The following is a 25,160-nucleotide window of genomic DNA, read 5'->3' on the forward strand; positions in this document are numbered from 1 at the left end:
AAAGGGGTATAATGGATCACTTTTTTAAAGCCATGTAAAGGTATATTTATAACACAGTAACTGCTTTTTAATTGAATTTTATATGCAGTCGAAATTCTATACTTAAATGAAAATCCAGTGTGACACTTCCATGGAGGAGCGCTCTGAACATGTGTTTTGTATTGGAGCAGGTTCTCCCAACCGATGAGTCGGTTGAACATAAGAAGTCCCACAGGCAGAGCCATAGGAAGAAAGTCCTCCCCGAGATCTACCTGACGAGGCTGCTCTCCACAAAGGTAGGAGATGGATGCCTTTGCTCAGGGCAAGGGGTTGCTGTCTGTTTGGAGCGAGAAGCCTGCTCTAGGGAGGGAGTGCAGCAGGGCTGGTTGCTCCAGAGGGGCAGTGGATGCTGGAGCATGGTCAGTGGGGCTGCCGGGCACAGCTGGCTCCTTGGGCTCCCTCCAGCTTTCCAGCTCACCCTCGGAGCAGCAGCACTGTGGGAAGCCCCACAAGAGCTCCCCGGGCTGGTCTGGGGTCTGTGCCTGTGGAAGGGATGCTGACCACCTCCGGGCTCGTGATGCACTGTTTAGATCTGAAGCCCTTTCCCCAGTGAGGAATCCTGCTGGGGAAGGAGATGGAGATGCTCAGCTTTGGGAGCAGGGGAATGTCTGTGCGATCTTAATTCAGATTTGAACTTCCCCACTCTCTGCGAGTGCTCAGCTCCAACAGTTGGGCTCCCAGCCCATCTTTAATCCCAGCATGATGCTTCACTGGAGCAGAGATCACAAGAATGGCCAGCAGTCTCTAGTCTTTTTTGTATTTACTGTGCAGAACAATCACAGATGTGAGATCCTAGCAGTAAGAAAGAAAATCTCAATGCCAAAAGAAATTAAACCCAAATGCAAGCTAATTATATCGCTCTGCACAAATAAACCTTTCCCTCCCTCCTTCGGCATCCTCTTTCTCTGCTGCCAGTTGGATAAATGAGAAAAGGATTTCCCCTTGTGCACAGCAGTGGCAGCCCCTCCTGCTGCTTCCTGGGCTCGGATGCTTTCCCTGGGCTCCATTGGGTGCTTGTCTCGCAGGGCACGCTGCAGAAGTTCCTGGACGACTTGTTCAAAGCCATTCTAAGCATCCGAGATGACAAACCACCTGTGGCTGTGAAGTACTTCTTTGACTTCCTAGAGGAGCAAGCAGAGAAAAGAGGGATCACAGACCCTGACACTATGCACATCTGGAAGACCAACAGGTCTGGAGGAGGAAATCTCTTCTTTCTTTCCTTCCTTCCTTCCATCTCTCCAGAGCAGCAGCTGCAAAGCCTTGGTGTCCTAATCACTAGGTTGCTAAAAGTAGAAGAGGGACTTGGAAAGCAGGAGGGGGGCGGGGGGTGGGGTGGCGAAAGATGAGGTCAGGCTTGGAGAGCTCTGACCACAGAGCTCAGGGGAAAGGCGAGCTGGAAGAGGAGGCATAGGCAGCTAAAGGGCAAACTGGCACACTAATATAAACAATTAAAGGGAAAACAGGAGAGGGACTGGACGATGGGAGACAGCACTGGTGTTAGCTCCGGGCAGTGGAGATCTGAGACAAAACCACGTCAGGCTTTAAAGCATCATGGAGATTTTAAAACCAGCAGATTTGGCTCCCTTTCATTTGCTCTCTGGCCCTTCAGCCCTCGGGGCACTTTTGTCTCTGTAACCAAGCTGAGACCCCAGGGCATTCACAGGCACTGGCGCTGTGGCAGTAGCGTGCTGGGGCTCTGCAGCCGGGAGCAGTGCTGAGGGACATGATGAGCACCAGGAATGGGATGGGGGAACCGAAGGGGAGGGGGATTGGAGCAGGAGGAAACCAGAAGATTTGACTGGTAGAGCTAGGAGCCTGGAGGGAGTGTCCAGGAGAGGCTCAGCGCCTCTGGGGGTGCAGGGACAGTGACTGCTTCCAGCCTAACATGAACTTTGAAACCAAGTCTGGCTGGGATAGCAGGCACACAGACACAAGCACCGAGTTACACCTTTGCCTGCCCTTCATTACCTGTAATTGCCAGGACAGCAGGGACTTCCAGTGGCTTTCATTCCTCAGCTGCTGAGGAGGGATGGTAGGAAGGGCAAGCAATACCCTGAACCTGTGGCCAAGTGAGCAGTGAAATAGTTGGAGGAGAAAATAATGAGTGAGCAGAAAAAGAGACACATGAAATGCGTTTCATGGGCCAGGCTCACCGTCAGAACCAGGTGATGGTTACTGTCAGGGAAGACTGAAAGGAGCTGACACCATTGCTACAGAAATCAGCGAGTGGGGAAGCCTGCTCCAGCAGCCCCATGCAGGCAAACCTGCCCATGCCCTGCCTGGATACCAATGGCTGCTGAAGGAACAAGGGTCTGTGCATCCCTGGACAGCCTGTACGTGGAGGTTTCTTTCTGTGCCACGTCCTTCAGCCTGAAGAGATAACTCTTGAGGAAGAAGACCTGTGCCTGCCCCTCACGTTAGGCACTGGGCCATATGCTACCAGGATGTGATTAAATAGCAGAACCCAGCTCCTCATTCTTTTTTCTCTCTGCTATTCACTTTCTATCATCATCTTTCCTGCATTTCCTCCCCTCTCCCTCTGGAGGCCAACCATTCACCTGGTGTGTGTTCCCGGCTTGTTTCCTTCACAGCCTACCTCTGAGGTTTTGGGTCAACATCCTGAAGAACCCCCAGTTCGTCTTCGACATTGACAAGACAGACCACATCGATGCCTGTCTCTCTGTGATAGCCCAGGCTTTCATTGATGCCTGCTCCCTGTCTGACCTGCAGCTGGGCAAGGTACTGTCCTGAGAAGACGTGTGGCTCCTCTGTCCTGCGGGCAGGCAGGACACACACCAGTGCGGGTGGGAAGGGACTGTCAGGTCTCCCAGCCCAGACTCCCACAGCAGTAGGGCTGGTAGGGAGACACTTGCTCAGGTTCATGCTGGTTTTGGCTGTCTCCAAGGGTGAGTTCTCCCCCTCACTCCACTTTAGTTAACACCATGCGTCAGCACTGGGAAGCACTTGGCAGGCACTGCCGCAGCCCCGGAGGTGTTGGTGCTCCCCTCCAGTGGCAGCATCTCCATCACACACTGCCCACCCCAGGCAGGCTGGCAGAGCCCAGCAGGCTGGTGCTAGGAAGCCAAACCTGCCCTGAGCACGTGTGAGGCTGCGCAGGCCGTGTCTCCTCTCCCACCACTGGGATCCCATGCACCATCCTGTGTGGGATGTTCTGCTCTCCCACTGCTCTCCCACCGGCTCAGCCAAGAGCAGTGTTGACATTCGAAACTTCCTGACATAAATAAGTTTTATTAGGAAGTGCTGTACCTCCCCCCTCATGTCCCCCCCCAGGGGCTGGCGGTGCAGCGTGTGACGTCGATGGGACCCTATAGAGGTGGGGCAGGAGGCAGGCGCTGCTGAGGGCAGCAGGAAGCCTTCACTCCAGGCTGACGCTGCAGGAAGATCTAATGAGGGCTTGATTCTTTGTTTGTTTGGATTTGGGTCTTTTTTCTGGTGTGTTACGAAACACCTACAATTTGTCCTTGTCAGGCCGTGGGTGAGGGGAAGAGAGGTCAGCCCAAGTCAGACAGCAGATGGAAACAGTTTTCAGGAATACAATAGCATAACTGAAGGAATTGTTGAGTAATGTGGGAAGAATAAATCCTCAGCATAAAAATCAGCTCGCATACACACGCAGTGTATCGCTGAATGCTTTCCAGGCTGGATTCTTCCCCTGGGTTCAGCGTGTTGCTCTTGATACTGCAAATGTGAGAGCAGACTCGGACTCCACACATCTACAGCACACAAGCAGTTAATAAACCAGCACCCATCTCCATAATACAGACAAACCAGACACAATTAAAAAATAACTTAAAAAAGAGGAGCATGGGGGTTTTTTTTGTGTGTTTCCAAGGGGAAGAAAAAAAACTACATAGTGAGCAGGCTCTGTAGCTTGGCTGTATTCCTGCAATGCCTTGTCACTGGGTTTGAAAATAAACTGCTGTGGGATCTGGTGCCACAGCCTGGTGCCCATTTCCAATTTCCCCTGCAGCATCAGCCAAGCTCCATATTGCAGCAGCAGATTGCAGTTACCCCGGGCTTCCTTATTTACTGCCCGATACAGCTGAAATGCTGCCTCCTCATGTGAGCCCTGCCGAGCTTGTCTCCTCCCAAGGTCCTCCTTCCCCTGTCCACCTGCCAGAGCATCAGGAGCAGTCCCGCATCCCATGTCAGGGCAGGGGGACACGGTGATCTCACTCCCCTCTGTGCCGCTGAGCCAGGGACTGTTTCCCTTTGGGATGCAGCGCTGGGCCAGTCAGCCAAGTTCATTCCAGGGTAATGATGTCAGCAGGGCAGGACTGCCTTGAGGTTAAAATCATTCATGCTCGTGTTTGAGAGGAGCACAAGAGGGGTTGTGCCTTCACTGGTACAACCCAATTGTGTGGCTGGGAGGTTAAGACTGCTTTGTCCAAGCTGGCATTAATCAAGAGAACTCAGTATTTGCCATTAATTACTTTATGCACACTCAATATAGGCCAAGCAGGCTGGGTTAGCCAATGCAAAATAAATCAAAGCTACATGAAAAATCCAAGAGCAACATTTCAACTGACAAAGTTCAGCTTGTAAGAGAGCTTTGTTCTTCAGTTTACATCAAGCTGGCTGCTCAAGAGACCCGGGTAAATGCATGCAGAAACCCTTCCTTTGTTACCAGTTTCCACAGTCAGAGCCACAGAGCAGAAGTGTTTTATCTAACACAGTTGTGCTGCACTCATCTGCAGAACATTACCTGGCAGCAGGCCATCCTGCCTGACCTTGTGCATACTTTTTAGCCTGCCCTTGCTGCCAATTAAACCACCATCATATAGACCACCTTCACTGGCAGTACAGCTAACAAATGTTGAGCTCATGCTAGGAAGAAGGGCTGGGGGACAGTGCTGTGGCTCCACAGGTCGGGGGTACCTGTCTACAGCACCTTGATGTGTTCGAGGAAGCGCCTCTCTCATTAGCTGTGTTGTGGTTTGGTGCCATCCCACCACACTCCTGCCTGTGTAAAGCCAGGACTAAAGACGTAGCTGTTTCCTGAAAGCAGCCTGTAGCTGAAGTCCACATCTGATGGGCCAGACAGGATAGGAAGTGTTCAGCCAGGAACAACACAGTGTCTGATTTCAGTATCTCGCCCTTGCACTAGGACTCCCCGACCAATAAACTGCTGTATGCCAAGGAGATCCCTGAGTACAGGAAGATAGTGCAGCGATACTACAAGCAAATCCACGACATGCCGCCACTCAGCGAGCAGGAGATGAATGCTCACCTGGCCGAGGAGTCACGGGTAAGGCATGGGGCACGCAGGCTGCAGCCAGCTACTGCTTAGGTGCTTCAAGGAGCAACAAGCAAAGAGTATTTTGCCTCAAACTTCCATGCACAAACTTCATCTGACCTAATTCCAAGCATCTTCAGTTACTGCCAGAGCTGCAGTAAACACCCACGAGTTAGCTTGAACCGAACTAGCTTTGGCACCACTGGGAGCTGAAAGCAAAATTCAGTGCCAGAGAGCCAGGAAGCTTGGAACAGGATCCCTGCAGTCCCACAGCCCTGGCCAGCTGCCCCCAGGCACCAGCTGCCAGGGCCAGCACAGTCCCAGGGCCCTGCTGGCAGGGTCCGCATGCAGGATGCCGGCAGCGCGCTCCAGATCCATAGCCTGCCAGCGATGCGCTACAGCTTCCTCGGAATCAATCCACCTCCAGCGGCACTTCAGCCTCAGGCACCGAGCAGGTTTCTCCCTTGGCATACCTCTGCCCAGCTGTTGCGCTGCCCTATCCATTGAAATGGCTTTGAGCACAGGCAGGTAAACTGAGCTGTGGAGCGTGGACTCTAAGGCTGGCTTCAGAAAGACTGAGATAATTTCTGATGTGAGGAAATGCACTTCCCCTAACGGAGTAAATCAAAAGTCTGGTTGCACCAATGCAACAACAACAAAAATACCCAGACAAAAACCTTCTTTGAGTTTAGCTAATGCCTGCTGATGGGACTTGAACTCACTTGCTGCGTCACATTAATACTCCTCCCCTCTTTGCTTTGTCTTTATAAAGAAATACCGGAACGAATTCAACACCAACGTTGCCATGGCCGAGATCTACAAATATGCCAAGCGCTACCGCTCCCAGGTAAGCGAGTTCAGCCACACTCGGCCCCGGCATACCCATGGAGGGAATACCAAGTGGTGTGCGTTAACCAAGTAGCCAGAAGCCTGCATCCAGCCCACTGCAAAGGGATTACTGTTTCTGGCATAATCCTATGCACACACAGATGCACCTGCCTCCTAGCCTTTGACTGACAGCTTCTTGAAAGAGAAATCCAGCTATTCCTGGCTGGTTTAACAGCATGTGGCTGGGCTGGACTGCAGCAGGGTCCTGAGGTGTAGACCCGCAGATGCTTTCTGGAAGGCGGAGCATGCTGATGCAGTCCACACTCAAATAACTTCCCATCCCTGGCCCTGGCTGCTCCCGACCCTCTGCACCGTGGGCTGGCTCCATACCACGAGCTTTACTGTCACGGTGGATTTTGGTTTCTCTCCCACCCCCTGCTCAGGGACTCAGCTCTGCCCTAAAGCAGCCAGAGGGTGCTGGGGCTGTGGGCTCTTCTCATCAGGGGTCCAGCTGGTGCTGGGGTTCTGCAGGTTCTGCCTGCACGGTCTCAGCACCCTCCTGTCCTTGTCTCCTGCAGATCGTGGCTGCCCTGGATGCCAACCCCACGACGAAGCGCACCCAGCTCCAGCACAAGTTTGAGCAAGTGATTGCGCTCATGGAAGATAACATCTACGAGTGCTGCAGCGAAGCCTAGGCTGACTGCAGCCCTGGAAGTGACCTTCTCCGCAGTGCAGTGCCGTAGGGAACCTGCCTTCAGCCGCAGATATGCTGTGGATCGCCTCTGCAAGGGCCATTCTCAAACCAGCCTTGCGGTGGGGGTGGGCCTGGCCTGCGGCTGAACGGCTCCTCACCCAGCAAGAAGCCACAAGACACCTTTCCGAGCGGCTCAAACCCCCTCTGGTCTGCCCTGTGGCACCCATGATTTATTTGCTGTTGCCAGCCAGAAATGGAGACGTGATCCTTGTGGAAAGCTCAGTTCACCATTTCCCTCTGATCAGCACCTGAACAGTCAGCGGCTCCCTGCATCCCTGTTTGTGATTCCTCAGAACAGAGATGGGGCTGCAGAAGCCATAACAATTACACAAAGCAGAAGGGTAACCTCAGGGAGCAGAGACAGCAAAGGCCATCAGAGCAACGCCTGCGCTCCCTACCACACCATCCCTCCAACATCCTTGTTTTTCCAGCACCAGGGACTCTATCAGCTGATCACTATCTGCTGCATTCTGTGTATTTTTGTGCCTTTTAATTTTTGTACTGTATGTGTAAACATAACCACTCCTCCATCTGAGACTTGGGCAACATGGGGAACTCGGGGCTAAGACAAAGAAGTTGCTTCCCAAGTAGCTGGGGCATGGTGAAAGCACTTTAACCCCTAATGGAGACAGCTGTTATGCAGCATGTTCCATGTTAGACAATGTGGGAAGGGCTGTTCCCCCTTCCTCAGGTTCCCCGACCTGCGTGCACAGTGAGCTGGAGCTGGATAGTATCATGCCAAAAGGGGTCAGCTCCTGCTGACACCCTCCATGAGTGAGCTTGAGCCACACGCAGGGCAGAACACAAGGTAGCACCTTCCTCCCTCTGCCCCATGTGCTCCAGCATCTCCCTGCAATCATCCCTGAAAACAAGGTCAGTGCTACAGAGGTGTCTTCCTGACGCAGCTTGTTCTGCTCGCTTCAGAGCCAGCCCGCCATGGCTGAGATCTGAGAGCAGCAAAGACAGTGCAGTTCTGCTTCGTGTCCAGTCTTTTTTTAGCTGATAAAGGTAAATAGACTGGACCCCATCCTTGGCAGCATGATGCTCAGGAGGCCAGCACAGCAGCTCCAGCACCCCAGACTGCAAACAAAGGTGGAAGGTGACCCGCACTTATACTGGGGCCAGCAGGCAGGGTCTCTCTGAGCAGACAGCTTGTCCAAAACCCAGACACTTCACTGCTGTCCTGCAGCATCTGCGCTGGGGCAGAGCCCCCATCTTGGTGACCTGTTCTCCTTCCTGCAGGTAACACCATCCTTTCTGCAGCCAGGGGAGCAGTGACCTCTTTGGTCTCCTCCAGCATTGCAGATGCCCCTCTGTAGAGGCTGGACCACAGCAAACGCCACATGAAGCCAGCATTTGCATGCAGGCAAAGGCAACCTGCCCATGAAAGATAACCCAGACGTAGCCACCGTGTTTCCAAACTGCCAAATAGAACATTAAAAGTTACTACCTCACTCCAGGCAAAGTCGAAGGTGAGCCTCCGCTACCCATCAGTTGGCGAGGATGCAACCCGGTGTTAGATGACTTTGGTCCACCAAACTCCTCCTGGGTGACTCACTGCCATGGACAGGTGGCCTCTATCCCATCGTTCCCGGTAATGCCACAGTTGTCAGGAATTGGAACACCAGAACTGTGTGTGTGTATATAGATATCTATTTTAAAACAAAGGATAGACTTTATTCAGTATGCTAAAGGGGGGGAGGGAGGGACGGGGGTGGGAAAGGGGGAGAACAGAGGTTTTTTTTTAAAGAACTACAAAAAAAGTGCATACACTGTGGAGGTTTCACTGTCTTTGCTGAGGATGTGGCTTCGGAATAGAAACTCTAAGAATGTAGCTGGGCTACATTTTATTTTGAAAGTGATTTCACACAAAAAACCCTTGATTTTTTTTTTCCTTTTAGAAACTGTGAATAGCTGCCAGAGACACAGGCAGGCCCAGCACTGACTGGGGGGGGAAGGGGGGGGCAGGAGCACCAGGGTAGCAGAGAACGTTGAGCTTGGCTGGAGGTGGGGAAGGGCTCATGGAGTGATAGCCCCATGCTGTTGCAAGGACAGGATGCAGGGGAGCTGACAGTGTGATTTGCCTCCAGGCGATGTGACTGGGCCGTGTGCTGGGGCTATTGCTTTATTATTTAATTTTTTTCCAAAGCAAAAAAAAAAAAAACAAAAAAAAAAAACCCAAGAAAAAAAGAAAAAAAAAGAAAAAGAAAAAGTAGTTGCTACAACCCATGTAAAAGGAACAACTTTTCCAGGGCAGAAGCTTGAGGGTTTGTAGTGTTGCCTTGAACCCCAAGCCCTTTGTAACATGTTTTTAAACTTTGGCACGTGTTGTGGGTGTAGTGCCCTTACCTGCTGTGTAGTGGAAGTGGCAGACTCTTGGAAAAGCCTATCTTTGTAATAAAACAAGGTGCTGAAACCTGCCTAGTGAAGTTCCTGCCCCTGAGCATGCGGAGGACATACAACATTGGGGAAGACACCCGCTGGGGTGTGTACAGAGAGCTTTGTATGTCCAAGATGTACCATGCAAGCTGATAGCCAGCTTGCTTCCACGCGAGGTGGGGTTTACCCCCTCTGCCCTGCAGAGCCCTGACTGCCTGCAGAGCACATTGCAGCTCCTGCTGCCCAGTGACACAGCTCCCGCCAGGACACAGTGAGAGCCATGCAAGGACACAACCGGCACCTGAACTCACACAGAGCCCAGTAACACCACAGCAGTGCCCATGATCACACACACAGAGCCCAGTAACACCACAGCAGTGCCCATGATCACACACACAGAGCCCAGTAACACCACAGCAGTGCCCATGATCACACACACAGAGCCCAGTAACACCACAGCAGTGCCCAGGGCCAGGCACCCTCACCTCTATCAAGTGCTCTCAGCCCACAAGACTGTGCCTTCTCACAGCCCAAAGGAGCCCAGGTGCCTGTTCTGTGCCGCCACCACCACTCCTCAAAGCTTCTGGGTTCAGCACCATGACACCAGCCCGTAGGTCCTATTAGCCATGGTATTTCTAAATCCTCTCTTTTCCGCCTCCCCCAGTAAAAGCTGCTCTTTCCAGACACCAGAGGGATTTTCCTTTCCCACTAGAAAGTTGATTCTTGAAGCTAAAGCAGAAGCTAAATCCAGCTGTTAAACGATTTGGCCTCTGCCAAAGCAAGCACCTCGTGTTTCACACCAAGAGCCTGGTGAGAGGACACAGCTCCCATACAGGATGTTTCCATGCAGCGAGAAGTGCCTGGCGAGGCTGATCCACACCGGAGGGGCAGGGGAGCTCTGCTCCGTTACTGCTGCGGCATCTCCCACCCTGTCCCTGTGGGCAACAAGAGTTTCAGCTCCATTAAAGATGGATCAACATGGCCAAGGCTGAAGTTTAAAGAGAAGTTAGTTTGCTCAGCTCTTGCTTAAGCCCCAGAGCAAGGCCAGGAGCCTTGGAGGGCATTGGCAAGGCCAGCTGAAGATTAGCAAAATCCTCTTTAGGAAGAGAGTTTTACTTCCACTGATTTTCTCCTGCCCAGGAGGACTATAACCCCTTCCATTATCAGGCTGACCTTCAGAAAGGCTCTGTTCCATACAGAGCAAGAGAAATTCAGGCACCTGAAGCTACTAAATGAAAGTGTTCATCTTCAGGAGCCAGTAAAACAGGTTTAGAGGCAGGAACTGTACCACCGATAGGTAACAAGAGCACAAGCAATGCTGCAGTCTTCAGCAGACATCCCAAACTCCTTTTTTTGAACCCTAAAGCACTTCTACCTTCCTCATGCCATGGTTAGAGCACAGGCAGCTGCCCCCACACTGGGGACCCTTGCCCATGGCACGCACCCAGCCCTGCTGCACTCCTGTAATCCCAGCTCAGCCAGGCATTAGCACAAGGGCAGGCAAGAGGGCAGAGGGCCAGGCACCCAGCCCGCACAGGCAGCACTGGCCATGCCTGAGCTTCACAGTACCTGGGGTGTCCCTGTGCTGTGTCCTGTGGGTCCCAGGGCCCTCACATGGGCCGTTACCTGCACTGGGGCTCACCACCAGCCTGCACACACAGAACACCCAAAGCCCAGCACTTCCTGGCACTGCAGCCCAGAGCTGGGGACATGGAGACAGGCAGGGCACCTCTCCATGAGAGCAGGCATGGCAGGCAGCACAGTGCCACATAGAATGAGGCCAGGAGATGGGAGTGCAGCAGCAGAGACCCACAAGCAGGGCAGCAGTCATAGAATCATAGAATAGTTAGGGTTGGAAAGGACATGATCTTTTGAGGTCCCTTCCAATCTCTAACATACTGTGATACTGTGACCTTAAGATCATCCAGTTCCAACCCCCCTGCCATGGGCAGGGACACTCCACACTAAACCATGCCACCCAAGGCCTCATCCAACCTGGCCTTGAACACTGCCAAGGATGGAGCATTCACAACCTCCCTGGGCAATCCATTCCAGTGCCTCACCACCCTCACAGTAAAGAATTTCTTCCTTAGATCCAATCTAAACTTCCCTCGTTTCCGTTTGAACCCATTACCCCTTGTTCTGTCACTACAGTCCCTGATGAAGAGTCCATCCCCAGCATCCTTGTAGGCCCCCTTCAGATCCTGGAAGGCTGCTCTGAGGTCTCCACGCAGCCTTCTCTTCTCCAAGCTGAACAGCCCCAACTTTCTCAGCCTGTCTTCATACGGGAATGAATGATGGGAATGAAGCAGCTTTATTAGCAAGACATGAACACAGAGTTAAGGCCTATCGTGGGAATAAACCCAACACAGACCCCAAGGGCTTGAGCCAAGCTGGGCTCCAATGGAAGCAGGGCTGTCCAGGACATACTATGAGGCCTTCTTGCCCTTCGGGAGGGCCGCTGCCTTCCTCAGGCTGGCCTGCCGCTGGCCAGCTCCTGTCTTCACCCGAGGCTTCCTCACCTTGCCTTCAGCCTCCTTCACCTTGGGCACTTCTGGCTGGGCCCCCTTAGGTGCTCCCGCCTGGGGCCCCTTGCGCGCTCCCGCCTGGGGCCCCTTGGGGACCTTCCTCTTGCTCTTTCCCACTGTGGTCTTCTGTGGCCACTTTGGCCTGGTGCCCGCAGGGTTGTCACCACTGTCCTCGTCTGCCTCCTCAGCAGCTGCAGCCATGGAGGGCCCTGAAAGCCTCTTGCCACGGCCCTGGGGGCAGCCGACAGCTCGCAGGGGCTTCGCTCTATCGCTCCTGGGCTCTGCTGCTGCCGGTGGGGGGGCCTGGAGAGGAGAGAGCACCTCCAGCTACTGCCACTAGCCCCCACACACACCACGCCATGCTCACCTTTGTGGTCTTCACCCTCGACTTCTGCTTCACCCCTGTCAGCTTCTCTTCCACTGCTGTCAGCTTCTCCTCCACGGCACCTGCAGGACAGGCAGAGGATGAGCCCAGGCAGGAGCCTTTCCTGGGGCCGGGGCACCCCGAGTTCTTTTGGCACCAGCAGCCCTTTACCTTGCTGCTGCACACCCACCACGGTGGCCCAGCCGGCCTGCCTGGCCCCACGCTGAGCTGGCTTCCAGGGCTTTCCTCTGCCAGGATCTGCCCAGCCTGGACACTGCTGCTCCTTCTTGAACATCCTGGGGCCTAACTGGAGACGAGAGAGGGGTGGAAGCAGGGCTGGTCTCCACCTCGGCCCCAGCACCGCTGCAGTGGGACCAGCATCCCCCTGCTTACCAGGAAGGTGCCAGTAGTCCCTGTGGCAGTGGAGTTGGAGGGACGCATCAGGACCCCACTGTTCAGTCCCTTGTTCAGAGCCAACTTCAGCCAGTACGTGAGGCGGCAGGGGCCCACTGCGGGGTAGTTGGTCAGGATGAACTTCTTGATGGCTGAGATGGAGGCACCCTTCTTCCTATCCTTGGTCTGCAGCGCCTCGATGACCATCTGCAGGGTTGAGGGGAGCAGAGCCCTCCGGTGCTGGGCCAGTAAACCTGGGAGCTTGGCTGTGCCATCAGCCTCCAGCGCTGGGTCAGTAAAACCTGGGAGCTGGGTGGTGCCGGCAGCTTCATCTGCTGGGAGCTCGGCTGTGCCAGCAGCCTCCAGTGCTGGGCTGGTAAAACCTGGGAACTGAGTGGCTCTGGCAGCTTCATCTGCTGGGATCCCAGCTGTGCCAGCAGCCTCCAGCGCTCGGTTGGTAAAACCTGGGAGCTGGGCTGTGCCAGCAGCTTCAGCTGCTGGGAAGAGAGACACCTCATGGAACCTGGACCCCGAGGGCTGCAAAGCCCCCCAGAAGCTGATCCCCAGCCCCACCAGGACCCCACAGCAGTCTGCAAACCCCTTACCCTGCTGACGATTCATGGCAGCACACACCAGCCCAAAGACCCTGTTCCCAGGCAGCTCCACTCAGGACACCTCCACCCTTGCTCAAAGGCTCACCCCATTCACTCCCAGCTAATTTATAAGAGCAGCACCCTACCTGCAGGTGCTGTTAAGGAGCTGCTGATTACTGCGGTGAGGAGGTGGCTGAGTGCCTTCTGCAAAGCCTTGCAAGGGGCCAAGGGGAGCGGGGGCCTGTCTGAGTAGAGGGTTTGGAGAGGGCAGGAGATGGGGGATCATGGGGTGATGACCCCGAACACACATGGCAAAGGGGCCTACATCGTGCTTGGAGGGTGGCGGGGAGCTGGGATTGGAGCTTGCTGATGGCACTCGCTGTGGGGTGAAGAGAGCCAGCCGGGGCCCACGCAGGACCCATTCCCAGTGCACTGCTGTGATGTGCTGGCTCCTTTTACCTGGAGAGCCTGATAACAGGAGAGGGGGGAAACAGTCCCACAGATGAGAGGAGGAAAACAGCAAGTTGCTTTGCTGGCCAGTGAGTGCAGGAGGAGCAATGTTCCCAGAGAGCCCCAGGGATGCGCTCACCACCAGCACCTCACTCGACTTTGGCTGCCAAATCCCATTGTGCTTGGGGGGGAATTCTCCCATGCCCACACAGGGCAGCCTCTCCATGTCCCTCCACGTTCCCTCTGTGCTGGCTCCCGGCACAGCAACCACCTGCAGCCACAGACAACATCATCCCATGGGCCAGGTATGAGCTGAGCCCTTGGCTCTTCAGGGTCCCCAAGGCACCCAGGGCACTTCTGTGTCATGGCAACATTAAAAACAGGTCCTGTGATCCCATGGACACTTTCCCTGCTGTTCCAGTGGGGCAGGATACTTGTGGTGCTCTCAAGGTGAGCCTGAGTAATTCACCGATTGCACTTTGGTGCAGGAACAGTGCCAGTGTCCCCACCTCGGGGACCGCTGTGGTCCTCCACAGCACCGTGTCAGTCCCTTCTTTATGCGAGAGTCACAGGGCTTCCATCCTCATCGTGGGTCAAAGCCGGGGGGAGCTGCAAGCCAGGATTAGGTGACACCGGCCTGGTCACAGCCCGCCTCGTGGACATGTTACTGTGCAAACGTACGTGCAAAGCGCTGCCCAGACGGACCTTTGTCAAGATCTGCACCCACCTGCTGAGCCGAGTGACCTGGCAGGGGACAGAGGTGCCAGCGGGAGCAAGGAGCTGGGAGAGGCACCTGCGTGCCCAGCTCTCCTGGGCCAGCACCACCAGCACGTTCGCTGCTCCATTTCCAGTCCATTTCCAAATTCCCAGGAAGGGGACAGCGGGTACACAGGAGGGCTGCAGGGCCTGGTGCCAGTCAGGGTTGGGTGCATCTCCAACCATCTCCTCCTCCTGCATCTGGCTGTCACCTCTCTGGCAGCTTCATGATGCCTCCAGCGTCCACCTGGGCTGGCAGGGGGATCCCAAACCCTCGCTTGCCCCTACCAGCAGCAGCAGCAGCCATAGGGCTGGGCATGGTGTGGCGCAATAGCCCACAGGCCTGGAGCCAGGCCATGCACTGGGGCTGGTCCTGTGGCAATGAGAAAGCCAAGGTGCCAGCACTGCCTCATGAACAACAAATAAACCCCCAATCCTTCCTCCTCTTCCCTCCAAAACCAGCTCCCAGATTTGAGGTACATGCATCAGGCATCAGCCTAAACACTGAATTATTCATAAACCTCTAATCTTCAGATTTCACTGAATATGCAGAAGTATTGATAAAAAAAATAAATAATGAGAGAATTGTACTTGCAAATTGCTCTTTATTAAAGGTTTAACTTGCATTGGCTCTATATGTTCCATATTAGACCTTGCAAAGCTGCATAGGATTAGAAATCAGAGAGGATAATAATGTACAAAAATAGTTTCAAATGTTGATAACACTGAACAGCGAGAAAAACATCTTATTTGTATAACTGAGCTAAAAATAAAAATGAAGAACACTGCTACAATTGCAATATGCCATCTTGTAGTGCTCAAAACATATGTCGACATCTCTGAGCCATATGCTCCCATGTCTTGCTGCTACAGCGCGGAGGGAAGCTTAGCGGCGCGCCCGTGGATCCTCAAAAGCACAAGCACTGGCCAAAACCTCCTACTTGGGCTGGTGCCAAACTGCGCGCGGAGGAGCGGGAGGAGCGTGGAGCGGGACAGAGTGCCCGCGGAGGAGCGGTGGGACCAAGGGAGGGTTGTGCTGGGGATACCCAGCAGGGATGTGCCGAGGGTGCAAACACCGGGCGCGTGTGGCTGCGCCGGGCGCCTGCAGGAGCAAGCACAGAGCCCTCCCCGGGCACATCTGGCTGCAGACACACATGGCTGTGCCCTGCTGTGCTGTGCCGTGCTCTGCTCTGCCGTGCCGTGCTGTGCCGGCAGGCCCCTCCGTGCTCCCGCTTGCTGGGCAGGATCCGCAGCCATCACCTCTGCGGCATAAAGGGGCCCGACCGCACCGCAACGTGCCCTGTCCCGGCTGCGGGGTGACGGAGCCTCCCAGGGCTCCTGCCATGCCGGAGGTGGGGCAGGGCTGGAGCGGGGAGCACCGGGCAGGGCTGGGGGCACCTCGCAGCAGCCGAACCTGCCGCGGGCAGCGGGGCCGAGCGGCTGGGCAGCACCGGCCGGGCCGTCACGGTGGGACCAGGGAGGCGAGGGCAGCTCGGGCCGTGCACCGCAGGCGTCGGAACCGGGGTCTGCCCTCGGAGCAGGGCGCGAGCGCTCAGCGAGGGAACAGAAAGGCGGATTTACGCCAGCGGAGCTAAAGCCTTTGCATTTTAATTACAAAACGTGTGTACACATTTACAGCCTTGTGCCCAGGGTTCCTAGTGCAGGAGAGAGGAGCCCACCCGCAGGGCCCGCGGCGGTGCAGCGGGGACGGGCGGTGGCGGGGGCAGGTTCGTGCTCCCGGGGCGGCGACGCGCACCCCGAGGACCGGCCGCTCCGCGGGGCCTACGCGGGGGAGACCTGGCTGGTGGAGACGGAGGAGGTCTCTGTCTTGCCCGCAGACGTGTCCTCGTCGCCCAGCGGGTTCTTGCCGCAGCAGAGGGTTGTGATCATGCAGTTACGGAACTGAAAGAGAGGGAAGCCTGGGGTGAGGCAGGCGGGCGCCGCGAAGCTGCCTCGGAGCCCAGCAGAGCTGTTTGGAAGCCCCCTCGCTGATGGAGTGTCCTTCCCCACTGCCTGCTGCCTGCCCTGCCTGCTGCTCCAGGCCAGCGTGCACACAAGCCCCCACAGTGACACAGTGCGTGGCTCATTTCAGGTGGAAGAGGCCATGAGATCCATGCAACACTGAACTGCCCAGTTGCCCTCCAGCATGCTAGAACAAGATCACCTGGAAACAAACCCCCTTCCCAGCCCACTGACACCTCAAGGTGCCATAACTCTCTGCAAGCTGTTATAAAATGAAAACAAGAAGGGAGGTTGCCTGGCTCCTGGCCGGTTACCTGTTTGTTCATGACGATGTAAATCACAGGGTTGTAGATGGAGGAGCTCTTGGCAAAGAAAGCCGGGATGGTCATGAAGATAGGCCCAAAGTCTGACCCCTGGTTGGTGAAGATGTAGAAAGCGACGCTGGCGTAGGGGAGCCAGCATATCAGGAAGGCGATGACCATGATGATGACCATGCGGGTCACTTCTTTCTCTGCCTTCTGGGTGGTGGCAGACTCCTGCTGCTGGGCGGCAGCCTGCGGGCAAGAGGGAAGGAAAACATGGTGGAGCTGGGGGGTGCTGCACCAGCACAGGATGTAGGGTCAGGGCTTGGGGTGGTTGAGCTGCACATCTGGCATCTGATGTTTCCCCCTTTGTGGGCAGCCAGACTGGCACCAAGGGTCCTTTCTGTCACCAGCCTGGTGCCTGGCATGGGCCCCCTCCCAGCACTCAGTGGCCCTGAACCCCCACCAGTGGCAGGTACCCACCTCCTTGACAGTGCAAACCAGGTTCCCGTAGCAGAAGAAAATGATCATCAGCGGGATCATGAAGTGAACCACAAACATGTAGATGACGAAAGATTCATTGTTGATCTCTGGCTTCAGAGTGTAATAGTCAATCCCGCACGAGCACTGCATGCCCTCGGGGATGTACCTGCGAGGAGAGCAGGGCAGATCAGCGCCCAGCGGAGAGCGGCCGAGCCGGCACCAGGCTCCCGCAGCCCCAGCCCTGCTGCCCCTACCTGGACCAGCCGAACAGCGGGGGAGCGGCGCACGCCAGCGCCATGATCCAGGAGAAGGCAACACCCATGATGGCGTGGTTCTCCCCGAAGCGGAAGTTGCTCATGGGCTTGCAGACCACCACGTATCTTTCGATGGCCAGGACAACCAGTGACCAGAGAGCGATTTCACCTGCACCACGGAGAGAGGGACAGGGTCACGGGGGCTTTGAGCAGCAGCAGAAACACTGATGGCAGCACGAGGCCCCATCGGGCTGTTGTTCCCAAGGAAGACCCCTGGCAGCAGGTAAATCTCCACCAATGGCTGGGAAAGAGGGATGAACTGAGGCCAAGTGCAGATGCAGTAGGAAGGCATGAGAAGACACCTCCTCACTGCACTGCTTAACCACAGTAACCACTTCACTGTGGTTATTTTGTGGCTGGATGCTACTATGCATCCCAGACAGCACTTGCAAGCCTACGGTCCCACTCCGAGATACAGCAAGTGCCCATCATCCCAGGATTTTCCCTTGCTGTGCACAGCTTCCCAGGAAACTTGTGCCCCAAGGACCAAACCAGAACCACTTCAGGCTATGGCTGAAGCCAGAGCTGAATGGAGGAGAACATTTTTAGACACAGTTTTTATTTAACATCTGCTACAGTCCAGGCCTGGCTGGCACAGGGGAAGAGGCAGCTTTGCCAGCCTGCACCACCACGCATGGCATCAGAGCCCATGGCAGACTCAGCTCCACAAAACAGGAAGAACAAATCTGTCACCTCTCAAGTCAGAAAGCAAGCCAGAGAGATGTGCAAATCCAGCAACTGCTAAATCTGCTGCTGGTCGGCTGCTTTTCATTGCTGAGCTGTTGTTCTCTGGGTACCGAGCAGCTGGCTACCAAAACATGGTAAAAAAAGTGTGCCATTTGTCACTTTCTTCACCTCCCACCCCGAATCCTGTGTTCCCGAGAACATCTGGGTGTGTTCCCTCCCCCTCCTAAAATCCAGGGCCATTTCTAGCAGGAGATGTTTTGGTATCAGGGAAACTTACCACCCAGCGTGGCAAAGAAGCCTTCGATGTAGCATCCCGTTACTCCAAAGACAAAGTACCCATTCATCGAAGTGTACATGGTGGTCGTGAAGCCACCAAAGACCATGAAGAGGTCGGCGATTGCCAGGTTCAGAAGGATGTAGTTTAGAGGTGTCCGGAGCTTCTTGTGCTGTATGGTGACGTACAGCGTGAGGAAGTTGATAGGGAAGCCAAGCAGGATCAGCATGAACATGTAGGCAGCCAGTGCTGAGAACTTCCAGGGCTCAGCCAGGTAGTACTGGGGGTATTCGAAGGGGCTCCGCACCACCCCGGTCTTGTTGGACATGGGCACGTAGAAGTCTTGGCCTTCGGTCCCGTTCATGGCTGCGGTTCCGGGGGTGCCTCGTGCTCTTACTCGGGGGTTCTGTGGTGTGCAGGAGGTTCACCTCTCGAGTGGGGCTCCCGCCACCTCTCAGCCTTCACCGTCACCCCGAGGAGAAGCGGCCCCTCTTATAAAGTGCCCCCCAGGGTAAGCTCTGGGCACTGGAGTCAGCGCGATTAGGGCTTACAGAATTATTAATCATAATCATCTGGGGTAATTGGCTTTTCTGGGAGGGTATTAAGGGGACACCTGTCTCTGGCCTGTGCTGCCATTGTTGGGGACCCTGGTTCATGGGCATATACAGGGGTAGCTCTGCACCACAGCTTTCGTTTGGGGGGACCCAAACCGGGCAGCAGCTCCACTCACAGAGCCTCGCTCCTCATCACAGCTGTGCTCCCCCGGGAGCAAGGGTTTGGGGTGGGCCCCGCACCCATGGGAGTCCTTGCACATCATGATCCAGAGCTGGACATCCACAGCTCAATGCTGCCATTGCCCAGGGGGACATGTGCCACCCACACTGCCAAGGCCTTCAGCCCACCCTCCACTGGCACTCGTGTGCACTGCCCATCCGTATGAAATGCCTTGGTTTCCCCACAGGGAGGTGCTGGGAATGGGCTGCATCACCATCAGGTTGCCAGGGGATGGCAAGGCAGATGGGAATCCTTCTCTTGGCTCCTCGACTGAGCTTTCAGGGCTCTCCAACAAGTAGAAGCTCCTTTCCATCCCCCACTAACAGGAGGGAAGTTTGAGGTTCAAAACCCCACAACTGTGGGTTGCAGATGGTGGCTGGGTAGGGCAGGGTGCTGTGGCAGGCTCCATCACTGACAGAAGGGTGTCCTAGGCCCCTTCTTACAAGGGGAAGTGGGTCAGTGACTCTCCAGAGTCCCCACAGGAAACCATCCCCACCAGAACTGCCATTTCCTGCGGGAGGCTGCACAAGGCAGCTCTCAGGCTGCACGAGCATCACCGGCCCTGCTTCCATGTGCTCGCAGCCACGTCTTTTTCTGCTACAGGATTTGGCTGGGGAGGTTGGAACACCAGGGTGAAGCACTGACCCCACTGGCAGGTTTCCAGTGGTATCAACCTTCTGAGACTGGTTTGCACATGGTTTGGGTCCTGCCACTTACATTGGTAACAACAAATATGTAAACTAGTCCATCTGTCCTGGACAGGCATCATTCTGCACCGGTGCTGAGACGGCTGCTGGACAAGGGCACTGAAGGGAGGTTCTGAGCTTAAGTCACACTCAGCTTCATTTGGCCCTTGACAAAAATCTTTGGTCTTTCCAGAACCTTGCAGGATCACCAAATCCCACAGGGGAAGCAGTCATCGGAGCATCCCATGTCCTCCATGTCTCTCTGCCTCCCCACTCAGTGCACTTGATTGTGCTTGAGACGTTCTTTGTGCCAATCAGTGACTGAGTCTGACATTATCTTCTCTTTGTTTTTCAGAGGCAGTGGGACACATGCAGCAGGGAACACAACGAAGCTGACCAGAGGCGATGAGTGCTGCATCCAGCACGGGAGGCTGTGCCGGTGCTGCTGGAGCTCACAGGCACGAGGTGGGCAGAAGCTCTTGTCCTCTTGGCCTGAACAGATTTCTTTCAGTCCTGGCCTAGTTTTACGGTGTTCCCTGTGGGTTAGGCTAGCGCATGCAGAAGGTTTAAAGGAACAAAGCGCAAAGCACTGTGCTCTCTTTAAGGAAGAAACCAAGCTGGAAACCTTCACTCCAAGTGGGGAAGGTCTGAAGGAGCTGAAATGCTGGCACCATAGATAAAGGAAGACCTGGCTGGCTGCAGCCAAGGCAGGCCATGATCACTCTGGGAAGCCCCAAAGGCCTTCCTTCACGTTACATGAAAACACCCCCCACTTGTCCTAAGTTCCTCTCAATTAACTTTTCACACTTGTCGCCAAGGCCACAGAGTGCCACCACGGAACTGCAAGTGCAGCTGTTTGCACCCTACCTTGGCCTACAAGAAGGATTAAAGGTTTATCTTCCAGTGCACAAATGTGCTACCTTAAGCTCTGATGCAATAAGCCACTGCCGAGGTCAGCAGCTGCTGCTGGGTGCTTAGCGCTGTGCATCACTGCGGAGCAGAGGGACAGTGAAGAGCAATGGCCCTGGTGGGACTTGTACATCCAGGGACTCATTATCATGGGGCAGCTGAGAGTCTGAGTGGCCTGGGGCAGCCTGGAGCTAGATACACCTTCAGGACATGAGATGTGCCAAGTGTGGCTGTGTCTGGAAAAGCTCAATGCACTTTTCAGACCTGGACCATACTCACAGAGTTGTTTGAAGGACAGAAAGCAGCTTCCTCGCTCTATCCGCTTTGTCTCGGTGTCACAACAAACCCTCTCTATTTATTTGTATAATTCTTCCTTCCCACTACTGTGCAAAGCCAGCTCAGTGCTGGGGAACGAGCAAATTCCTCTCTGGCTCCCGTCTCCAACAGCATTGTTTATCCATGGCAATAGCAAAGTCTTCACTGCAAACAGTGACAGATGACTCAATAAGCAGGCGAGCCCTAATTAGAACAGAATGTTTTGAAGTGGTAAATTAAGCAAACTTAGTCAGGAACCCCCAAGGGACTGGGAATCCTGCAGTGCCATGGCAGGGTGGCACGTTCAGGAGGAACTCAAGCAGCCACAGCCACACCACCAGTCTCACATGCAGAGCCCTGTCCCTGTGTAGCTGCTTCACCAGCACCCACCCACCTCAGCGGGCAGCTCCAGACAGCGAGGCAGGATCCAGACAAAGGGAAACTGCACCAGGCAGGATGTTGTAACACCACCACAAAGCCTTGGTGACACAGGCACAATAGAGACTGGATTCAAGTCAAGAGACCTGTCGCTCCCTGCTCCCATCCAGCCCAGGCAGTTCCTGCTGCAGAACCACTCAGTGGCTGTCCTGGGGAGCCCCAACCCCTCAGGTTTGTGTCTGAGCCAGTGCTGACAAACACCAGTGCTTTGCCTACAGCTGAGACCAGAGCTTGCCTACTTCCCCACTGTTCCCCAAGCAACAGGCCAGAGCTGGGCAAGAAGCAGGGAGGGGATGGAGCTGGGAGAGCTGGGCAAGGGGCATTCCACACCAGATAAGGAAAAATTTGAAGGAAAAAAGAGGCTTATAAAAGGTGGAAGTGGGGACAGGCAGCCTGGGAAGAATACAGGGATGTTGTGCGGGAGCTAGGGACCAGGTTAGGAAGGCTAAGGCCCAGCTAGAATTAAACGTGGCTAGGGATGTTAAGGATAACAGGAAGGGATTCTATAGGTAAGTAGTGAATAAAAGACAGACTAGGGACAACGTAGGCCCCCTCTGGAAGCTATCGGGAGAACTGGCTGCCCGGGATTTGGAGAAGGCTGGGGTTCTTAATGACTTCTTTGCCTCAGCCTTCACTGGCAAAGGCTCTGACTGCACCACCCAAGTCTTGGAAGGCAGATGCAGGGACTGTGAGAATGAAGACCCCAGGCCCACTGTAGGAGAGGATCTGGTTCAAGACCATCTTAAAAACCTAAACATACACAAGCCCACGGGACCTGATGAAATCCATCCGCAGGTCCTGAAGGAGCTGGCAACGTGATCTTAAGAGCTCTAAACTCTACAACTGTCCTTGCCTAAATGAAATAGAAAGAAAATACCGTGTTCACACCCAGAAGCCGCAGCGTTACAGCACATTCCCAGACCGAGACTAGTGAAAAATAGTCCTGTTTATTTGGAGATTTGTCAATAACAGGTACAGAGTAAGGAGCAAATCAAGTCCTAATACAAGTTGGAATCAAAATAACAATTACTTCAAGACTGACCTTGACCCTAGAAACATTCTGGTAAAATTCTGTGGCACTTCAGCTGCTCTGGGAAATGGAGAGGACATTCACAAACAACAGACATCGGCAGTTAAAAAAGTTACATTTCTTCAACTCAGTTCCACTCTGGTGGACAAACTGAAACAAGGACTTAGCGAAGTCTTTAGGAAAGCTCTGTGAGTGTCAGGAGTGTTCTGCCAAGCCAAGAGGGCAGTCTGTCAGCTGAGGTATGAGACTGTTTTTCTTCATTGGTTTGACTCATGTATTCTTCGTCTACAGAAAGGACAACAATTATGCTGGAGTACGAGCAGCTCATAGTCTTCTGTGTGAAACATCTGTTAATGAGGAGCAGATTTAGGGACAAGTTAGCCTGCGACTTGCTCAAAGAAAATGCAAACCGAGTTCAGTGGCTTCTTTATGGCACCAACATTCTGAAGCTACCCTACAAGAGAACCGGTCTTCTTACTTCCAGCTGTTTGAGCGTGCTATGACCCGGAACAGAGCAGCAGGCACTTCACAGAGCACTGCCAATGCTGCTCAAGAGCACAAACCAGTTAATTACTTTTGTAGAAGAAAGGAAAAAAATCAGACAGTTTCTGTGTAAGCAAACGTGACTGAATTCCAGTGTTTCAAAAAGCCATTCCTGAGAGGGCAAGGAGAGGGACTAAACCACAAGGTAACTTAGTTACTGACTGATTTTCCTTGCTACAGCAGGCTGAAAGTCAGAGAGACAGAGCAAAGAAAGAACTATAAATCAGCATTTGTTGTTCAGCCAAGGTTTGCTCAAGAGGCTCTGACTTACTGTCAGTGCAACTTCTCAAATTCAGCTACCTCAAAGTTTTCAGCTGCTCCTCTGTGCATCACACAGCTTGACTTTTGGTTTTCATTGCCTTCTTTGTCTACATCATTCAGGAACTTGTTGAATACATTTTAAAGCATGAAGTTTCAACGATTGGAATTGTTATAGCTGTAGGGTTCTGGGGTTTTTTTTAAACCTCTCCATGAAACCGTACCTGAAAGCATGATGAACACAGGGTGATGGAGGCACCTGGCAGCAGGGAGCGGTAGTACTGCCACCGCAGTGGCTTTGGCCAGCGTTTAATGAGGACATCCCTGCGGCTCATGGACCGGAGAACAGCACGATTTACCACCACTGGAACGAATTCTGAGCCGCCTTGCTTAAGGAGAGCAGATTCAGAAGGAATTACTGTTACCAACTGCAAAGCCCTTTGAGGATTAATAAGCTGTTGCAAGCAGCAAAGTAAAATTCAGTAGAAAAAGCTAATATAGAATTGGCCTGGGTCTAGTCCCACCAGACTCGCTGAGCGCTATCAATACCTTCAGCGACAGCAGCATCCACCCACAGCGAGCTCCTGTGATTCATTTTAACACACCTTGTAAATAACACCCATGCCCAGAGCCTTTATTAAAACCTCACAGCAAGGACTGATTTACAGGTACACTGCAGAGACACAGAATTCCCTGGAGACAGCCCCACTCTATCACTGTATAGCGATAAAACCAAGTTCCAGGAACATTTAAGATCTTTGCTGGTTTTGTGGGGTTGTTTATTTAAGAGAGCAATTAACTGGTGGATAAAGAACTGGCTGGATGGCCACACGCAAAGAGTTGTGGTCAATGGCTCGATGTCCGGCTGGAGACCGGTAACAAGTGGTGTCCCTCAGGGATCGGTGTTGGGACCGCTGTTGTTCAACATCTTTGTCGGTGACATGGACAGTGGGATTGAGTGCGCCCTCAGCAAGTTTGCCGATGACACCAAGCTGTGTGGTTCCGTTGATACGCTGGGGGGAAGGGATGCCATCCAGAGGGACCTTGACACGCTTGTGAGGTGGGCTGATGCCAACCTGATGAAGTTTAACCATGCCAAGTGCAAGGTCCTACACCTGGGTCAGAGCAATCCCAGCAGAGCTACAGGTTGGGCAAAGAAGAGATTCAGAGCAGCCCTGCGGAGAAGGACTTGGGGGTGTTGGTCGATGAGAAAATGAACATGAGCCAGCTTCAGTGTGCGCTCGCAGCCCAGAAAGCCAACCGTATCCTGGGCTGCATCAAGAGGAGCGTGACCAGCAGGTCGAAGGAGGTGATCCTGCCCCTCTACTCTGCTCTCATGAGACCTCACTTGGAGCATTGTGTGCAGTTCTGGTGTCCTCAACATAAAAAGGACATGGAACTGTTGGAACAAGTCCAGAGGAAGCCATGAGGATGATCAGGGGCTGGAGCACCTCCCATATGAAGACAGGCTGAGAAAGTTGGGGCTGTTCAGCCTGGAGAAGAGAAGGCTGCATGGAGACCTCAGAGCAGCCTTCCAGTATCTGAAGGGGGGAGTATAGGGATGTGGGGGAGGGACTCTTCATTAGGGACTGTAGTGCTAGGACAAGGGGTAATGGGTTAAAACTTAAACAGGGGAAGTTCAGATAGGATATAAGGAAGAAGTTCTTTACTTTAAGGGTGGTGAGGCACTGGAATGGGTTGCCCAGGGAAGTTGTGAATGATCCATCCCTGGTGGCGTTCAAGGCCAGGTTGGATAGAGCCTTGGGTGCCATGGTTTAGTGTGAGGTGCCCCTGCCCATGGCAGGGGGGTTGGAACTGGATGATCTTAAGGTCCTTTCCAACCC

General features: G+C 54.0%; 3 protein-coding genes across 12 annotated transcripts in view; 1 reads left to right on the plus strand and 2 right to left on the minus strand.

Moving 5' to 3' along the window:
• The window catches only part of PLXND1 (plexin D1), a gene marked incomplete at both ends in the record, with an annotated part of 74,665 nt that extends 67,846 nt beyond the window's left edge, over positions 1-6,819 (plus strand). The window contains 6 exons of the mRNA XM_080625508.1: positions 171-275; positions 1,065-1,228; positions 2,631-2,778; positions 5,168-5,308; positions 6,069-6,143; positions 6,703-6,819. Coding sequence (XP_080481634.1) covers positions 171-275; positions 1,065-1,228; positions 2,631-2,778; positions 5,168-5,308; positions 6,069-6,143; positions 6,703-6,819 — 750 coding nt within the window. The remainder of the gene's footprint in view (positions 1-170; positions 276-1,064; positions 1,229-2,630; positions 2,779-5,167; positions 5,309-6,068; positions 6,144-6,702) is intronic.
• A 9,304-nt stretch (positions 6,820-16,123) lies between these two features.
• On the minus strand, positions 16,124-18,727 carry RHO (rhodopsin; the record flags this gene model as incomplete). The annotated part of the gene is made up of 5 exons (XM_080625692.1): positions 16,124-16,243; positions 16,618-16,857; positions 17,089-17,254; positions 17,343-17,511; positions 18,367-18,727. 5 exons carry the CDS (start codon positions 18,725-18,727, stop codon positions 16,124-16,126), a joined length of 1,056 nt encoding a protein of 351 aa, XP_080481818.1.
• Positions 18,728-22,433: 3,706 nt separating this feature from the next.
• Positions 22,434-25,160, minus strand: part of IFT122 (intraflagellar transport 122) — a 33,019-nt gene continuing 30,292 nt past the window's right edge. For 9 of the 10 annotated variants that reach the window (XM_080625738.1, XM_080625737.1, XM_080625736.1 and 6 more), the window contains 2 exons: positions 23,541-23,705; positions 22,434-22,862 (listed from right to left, as the gene is read on the minus strand). In XM_080625738.1, coding sequence (XP_080481864.1) covers positions 22,773-22,862; positions 23,541-23,705 — 255 coding nt within the window. In that variant the 3' untranslated portion in view covers positions 22,434-22,772. Of the gene's footprint in view, positions 22,863-23,540; positions 23,706-25,160 lie in introns of those variants that run through there. The other variant, XM_080625734.1, reaches the window with a different exon arrangement.

The sequence above is a fragment of the Psittacula echo genome (genome assembly GCF_963264785.1).
Source record: "Psittacula echo genome assembly, chromosome: 9".
Classification (NCBI taxonomy): Eukaryota; Metazoa; Chordata; class Aves; order Psittaciformes; family Psittacidae; genus Psittacula; species Psittacula echo.